We start from the raw sequence: 6865 nt of genomic DNA on the forward strand, positions 1-6865 counted from the left end.
ATTGATGCTATAAGCTATGCTTAGCATGGGTAAGTAATACTCCCTCCGTCCCACAAGGATTGTCTCACTTTGACCAGACACGGGTTTTAAGAAATGAAATGAAAAGTGAGTTGTACTCCTAAAAGTTAGTGGAATATGAGTCCTACTTTTATATACTAGTTTTATACTACCTCCGTTTTCTAAAAATAGCAACTCTTTCTTTTTTTAGGCCGTTCCTTAAAATAGCAACTTTCAAACTTTCCATTTTAGGAAATTTTTATACCCTTAATAAAGTAGACCCCATCATCCAGTAACATTAATTTCATTACTTTTTTTTCTCTCTCTTACTTTACCAATTTTTCTCCCTCTCTCTTACTTTACCAAATTGTGCATTAAAACCCGTGTCGTTTCAAACATTCCTATTTTTTAAAAAAGAAGGTAGTAATAAAATGTGAGTAGGAATGAGTTAGTGGAGTATGAGGTCCACTACAAAAAATAGTAAAAAGTGAAATGAGACAAATTTTGTGGGACAGACGAAAATGGAAAAATGGGACAATCATATAGCAGTCTTGCATATACTACCAAGTTACAACACACTCTCAAGTCATAACATATCTATTCAGCCTCAAATCTCTCCTGCATACATAAGTTGCATATCGAAAAATCAACACTTGTTTTTCGATTGTTTAGAACACATCCAGAGAGATGAATGCATCCCAAGCATCCTACAATCAAATCATGAGTAGTCAAGACAAGAATCTTGGCCATTTTCAAACTTGTGCAATGTTCAAACTGACCTGAAGAATCGAGAAGGCTTTATCAGCAATGTACTTCTGTTGGGGCGTTGCGCCCCTTTGTTGGAGCTTGTCCGGGTGCAGGCACAGTTGCGCCCTCTGATACGTTTTTTTCACTTGAGTGGCTTCGATTATATTTGCCAAGGGCACCGGTGACCACCCACTGTTAGGCCATAAGATCTGAGTGGCAAAGACAGTTATATATCTGTTGATTAGCAGTTGGATTACTAACAAAATCTTCTCACATGATGCAAGGAAGAAAGCAGCAGTCGAATGTCGGCTTCCTTGCCACTAGACCATAACCTGATCTTCTCGTCCAGAACATCCGTTTCTGTGTGTTCCTGCTTCGATTTGGAGAGAGTTAGTTCATTATCACGAGTCCAAACAACGGGTTTAGTTACTACTTTCATGATCGTAATGCCATTATTCAACCGGGGTAAGTTCTAAAAGATGTTGCAATGTATGATTCAAGAAAGAACAACTTCTCATACATGTTACTATAGATTCCTAGTTGCATTTTGGAAAGTGAAGCTCATTTCTTGCTGATATGAAAATAAAGTTAGTTTATGTATGGTGACAGTAGAAATGCAGCTTTGTACCATGTATTCAAGTTGTTGTTCCTCTTCTACTATTTCCCAATTGACCTGTTGCTTATCCTGGAAACGAACAACAGAGAACGCGATCACCATAAACAGTAGACTGCAAAGAAAAAGATCTACAAGAACCCTCAGAGACTTGATGTCATAGTACTATATCACAAGTTCAAACGACGGATTACTACATTCCTGATCTATGTTATTAGATCACAACGCACTATCCAACCGAGGTAAGTTCTTAAAGATGATGCAGTGTGTGATTCAAGAAAGCGTTCTTGAAAGTAGAATGCCTCGACTGTGGTGAGATCTCACACATGTTACTATCAATCTCTAGTTGCAATTTGGAAAATGAAGATAAATGTATGATCACAATAGAAATGCAGCTATATACCATGTGTTCAAGTTGTTGTTCCTCTTCTACTATTTCCCACTTGACCCGCTGCTTATCCTGTAAACGAACAACAGAGAACGCGATCACAACCATAAACAGTAGACTTCTACGAAGAAAATCTGCAAGAACAAACCACATTATAATCATAACTAATATACCAGTGATCCAAAACTGTCTGTATGTCCCTCGGAAACTTGATGTCCATTCAACACATCTGCAAAAGGACACAACCAACATCAATAAACAGAGTTAAGAAGAAGCAAAGCAATAAGAGAAAAACTAGCACAAACCATGTGTGGTTTTCTCTGCCTCACACTCCGAATAATGTGTTTGGGACTTCTCCTTCGCCCACGCTATGGCTTCATCCACACCGTTGGATTCACAAGTCCCTTCCCTGTTCTCAGAGCTGATCTCAATCACATACGAGCTCATAACCTCATCCTCCTCCTCCACCTCGTCCGCCCTCAAAACATCGTCCTCATCACGCCCTAACGAGGAGTGACAGACTGAGGAAACTGCAGATGCTGGTGAGTTGTTGAGCTCCATGTCATCTGCAGACACTCTGTTTGAGCCATGGCTGCTTGAAAATGGCGGCATCATGTTTTGATCTTCATGCCCTATGCTTGTTGAATTCCACCTACTCCTCACATTAATTGGCCTAAAATGAATTGAAATTTCAGTTTCAGCTCTGCTAATTTGCTTCACCTATGATAATTCTGAAACCCTAATTTATTCCAATTAGATGATCTTTCACAATTAGCTTGAAATTACAGCCCAATCTCGTGGAAAAAGAGGCAAAATCAGTTGCAATTAGCACAGAAAAGGAAAGGAACAAAAAATTACCTGAGTTTCGAAGCGAAAGAGGCAACATCGGACGGCCGGTGAGGGCTGAGCTCCTCCGAGCTAAGCACCGACGAAGAGCTCGCTTTCGACCTCGATCTCGACCTCGCCGCTCTCTCATCCTCCCACCCGAAAATATCTCTGTAAAAACCGTTTTCTTCCCGTTTCTGATAGCTCGGGATCCTGAACTCCGGCAAGCTCCGCCCCGGAGGAGGCGGCGCCGATTTCTCCGGTGGCGGGAAAATCTCCTCGTAGAAGCAGCCCGTTGAGGAGGAGGAGGACGACGACGATCGCGGGAAGGCGGGGGAGAATTGGCGGGAGAGGATCGTTCGGGGGGGCCCGCCGAAGACGTCGCTGAACTCTTCTGCGTCGGCGGTGGATTCCCGGTGGAGGTGGTGGAGTATGGGCGGGGGCGAAGGAGGAGCGGGCATTCCGATCCTCGTTCGCCATGAGTCATCCATCGTCGGTGAATCGGTGATTCACCGGCGATGGGAGTGGTTGTTTCTGAGCAGTGATTGCTAATGGAGATAGTTTGATGATATGAGCCTGCTTGCATGTGTTTATACTTTATACATGAAGCTTTTTAGAGGAATTTGATAATTTGACGTAACTTAATTAACGAGACGTTTTTCCTCTAATCAATAGGTCGGAGATTCGAATAAAGACAGTTTATATGTGAAACTGCATATTAATGCAAGTTGGAATGTTATATTCATGTTGTTTTATGTAGGGATGTCAGTCGGGTACATAAAAGTGCATATTAATGAAGTTTGAATGTTATATGCATGAAGTTTTATACTTTTATGTTTACTGTTACGTAATTTTGTGTATAATATTGTACATTTGCATGGGTATTTTGGTATTACATTGCCTAAGGGAATGATAATAGTATGTATTATGTACTCCCTCTGTTCGTGAATAAGAGTCCCATTTGTTTCTGGCACGGGTTTTAAGAAATGTCAAGAAAAGTGGGTGGAAGAAAGTTAGTGAAATAGGGGTCCGTCCCACTTGTATATATTAGTTTTAAATAATACGTGAGTGGAATGGGTTAGTGGAATGTGGGGTCTTTTTACCATTTATGGTAATTATGAACCGGGATTCCTATTCGCGGACGGACCAAAATGGAAAAACGAGACTCCTATTCGTGGACATAATAATTTTAGATCCTAATATGCTACATATTTTACCTAAACTATTTTATACTCTAATGTGGACTAACAATAAGGAGTAGTACTACCATGATTGGCAAGAACACACAATTATACTATAGTGATAGTTATTATTCCATTTGTCCTCGATTACTTCCATGTCTCATTTTTTTTATTGTTCCATTATTACATGTCTTATTTTTTATTTTATTACTCCCTCCATCCCCAAAGAATATGCACATTGGGTTCGGCATGAATTTTAATGTAAACTTGGTAAAGTAAGAGAGAGGTAGAGAGAAAACGTAATTTAAAGTATTATTAGTGGGGAATGAGTATCACCTCATTAGTAAGAAAAGAGTTTCCAAATGAAAAAATACATATTCTTATGGAACGGACTAAAAATGAAAAAATGCATATTCTTGTAGGACGAAAGGAGTATATTGAAGTGAGATTAACATTTCATGAACTTTTCTACTCATATTTCTTATATCTCGAACAGAGTAAGACGTTTAATAATAGGTGAATGGAGCAATATTTACTTTCAACCTACTTAAACTTGAGTTTTCACTTTGACCGGCCTGTTAAACCATCTAGTATTCAAATTAAATAGGTTGTTCATTTTTGGTTTTATCCCTAACTCTAATTTGATCCCCTAGTAGATGAAGACTTTCATGATGAACAAAGAAAATAATTAATCATAGTCAATGACTCAATAGTGATATGGAAAAGTGATGGAAAAGTGTTTGAAATTTTGAATAAACACAAATGACCACCACAGTCATAAAAGAAATTTTATCCATCAATTTTTAATTTCCATTTATTATAATTTTATTGATTCATTTTATAATCACTTTCATTTTTTGAGATTGATTCCAATTTTCATCGTTTTCTGGATTTTGAACTGAATCATATTCGTGGTCAACAGTCACAAACTAGTGAACTACCAATCAATTAGCTCAATCAGTGATTCTGATTTAATAATATATTTCTAGTGTTTGATTGTGTCTGAGAAACATAACTTATTGCTAATTTATTAGGAAAAAGAATGGGGGTAGGAATTGGTAATGGTAGGTAAAATCATGGATAGAAACATGATTGATTTTAATTGATCTTATCGATTAATCATGGATATACATGATTGATTGTAATTGATCTTATGATTAAAATATACTGTTCTTATGATTAAAACTTACTATTCTTATAATTGGTTTCTTATATGCATTTTTTGCTAAACAAGCCACTATTAAACTCTTTGTAAACAGAGGGAGCTAATATTCGAATATTGTTAGCTCCTCACCACATAAACCCTTATAATATCTAATCTTGCTGAAAATGCATAATTCAACCCTAAGCTATACCAATCTTACAAAAAATTTACCATAATCTATAGACATAAAAGAAAGAAGAAGATAAAGAAGAGACATCGAAATGAAGGTATAATAATAAAGCCCTAGTTATGTATCCATGTCTCGGGTCATGGGAAGCGCACGGGTTGTTTTAGGATCCGACTCGCGCATATAGTAAGTATGAGTGCGTATGACCGGTCAAGATCTAATTCCGGATTCATTTCCAATTAAAGAATTATAACTAAATACACCAATAAAGCCTATTACTTACTATATATGTTGTCAAAATAAACAGAAATGAGAAAAAAAGGAAAGGTGTGAGAAAAGAGGCAGGTGTGGTATAGGATTAGGAGACAATGCATGATGCATTCTTTGATTCAAATTAATCTTTAAAGAAAGCCCCCTTCATTTATTTTTTTTCTGTATCTACTTTTATGTACTCATCTTTGCTTGCAAAATAATTGCAATCATTAATCTCCGTAAAGAAAATATCATACAATATAAGAAGTGTGACACTCCACTTGAGCCTAACTTCGAATTATTATTCTATTACCAATAGTGTAACCATTATTAAAAACGTCATAAACATAACGTAATGCGTAAGATGATGAACTTGTGTAGTCAAATCAACATAAAAGTAATGCATAAATGGCAGATAGAAGGGAAGAAAATAATTTATAGCCTTTTAAATTAAAGATTTAATTTTTTAATCGCATGACCCAGAATCTGAGGCTGTTTTCTAGCTTCAAGTTATTATTATTATTATTATTATTATTATTATTATTATTATTATTATTATTATTATTATTATTATTATTATTATTATTATTATTATTATTATTGACTCGTGATTGTAGCAAGAATATCATAAAACACGAGATGAAATAGAACGCAAGTGAACAAACCCATTCAAATGAATATGTTGAGGCTCTAGATCAAGGTAGTGTGTGTCCTATGACCTATCGACAACTTGTAAATTCATGTCTTCTTATCACTCTCACACTTCATACCTTCCGAATATGAAAGATAATTCAATAATATAATAATCTTGATCTTTTCCTTCATCAAGTATCTATTTATTTCAATATACTTAGTTCTGTCATGTTGTCAGAGGCGGAGCTACGGTGGGACCAGGGGTCCTTGGGCACCTCACCCATTTGTGTAATATATGTATGCAGTTTTGAACATGCTATGAGCTAGTGCAGTTGGTCCGAATTTCAGCCTCACCTCCGGGAGGTAGTGTGGTCGATTCCCTCATGTGGCATATTTATTATTTTGGAATTTTGTTCTTTCTCTTATGGGTTCATTTTTGTTTATTAAATTCATATTTTATTAGATTTATAATATTAGTAAAATTGTTTTTAAAGCTATACTTGCCGTTCATTTGCTTTATTTTTTCTTTTCTAATAAGTACTTTTTGTTGATTTTTTCACATTCATTTATATTTCATGGATTTTCTCACGTTAGAAACTTCCATTGATGTTTTTTACAAGTATTTTGTATAAATCATTTTATCAAAAAAATAATTTTTATAGTTTTAAGAATAAAAAATAGTTCTTCTATTGCATAAATATTTTAAAATATTATATGATTAATAAAATCAATTTTAATGTGATGCCCTTAATTATAAAATGTTTGGAATAGAAAATAACACTTTGATATAATAAATATGTTATTATTAGTAAAATGGTGCTATGCTCTAAAAATTTTAGTCACTAATTACTTTTTTCGTCCTTCATTTTTCACGCGTGGCTTTTTATATTGCTCACAT

The 6865-nt window shown here is 35.7% G+C and overlaps 1 protein-coding gene across 2 annotated transcripts; it reads right to left on the reverse strand.

Annotated features, from left to right (window-relative positions):
- Window positions 1-519: 519 nt before the first annotated feature.
- LOC125196463 (uncharacterized) lies at window positions 520-3127 on the reverse strand. 2 transcript variants are annotated; one of them, XM_048094987.2, is made up of 8 exons: window positions 2604-3127; window positions 2051-2418; window positions 1919-1974; window positions 1761-1817; window positions 1373-1429; window positions 1019-1117; window positions 777-953; window positions 520-704 (listed from the first exon to the last, which is right to left on the reverse strand). In XM_048094987.2, the coding sequence occupies exons 1-8, from the start codon at window positions 3059-3061 to the stop codon at window positions 666-668; spliced, it is 1311 nt and encodes a 436-aa protein (XP_047950944.1). In that variant the 5' UTR covers window positions 3062-3127; the 3' UTR covers window positions 520-665. The 2 variants fall into 2 exon arrangements, with proteins under 2 accessions (XP_047950944.1, XP_047950945.1); XM_048094988.2 differs by having other exon boundaries at window positions 1019-1114; window positions 2604-3126.
- Between the last annotated feature and the right edge of the window lie 3738 nt (window positions 3128-6865).

Source organism: Salvia hispanica, chromosome 4 (assembly GCF_029641045.1).
Source record: "Salvia hispanica isolate PSC_SH4W2 chromosome 4, Shi_PSC_v1, whole genome shotgun sequence".
NCBI lineage: Eukaryota > Viridiplantae > Streptophyta > Magnoliopsida > Lamiales > Lamiaceae > Salvia > Salvia hispanica.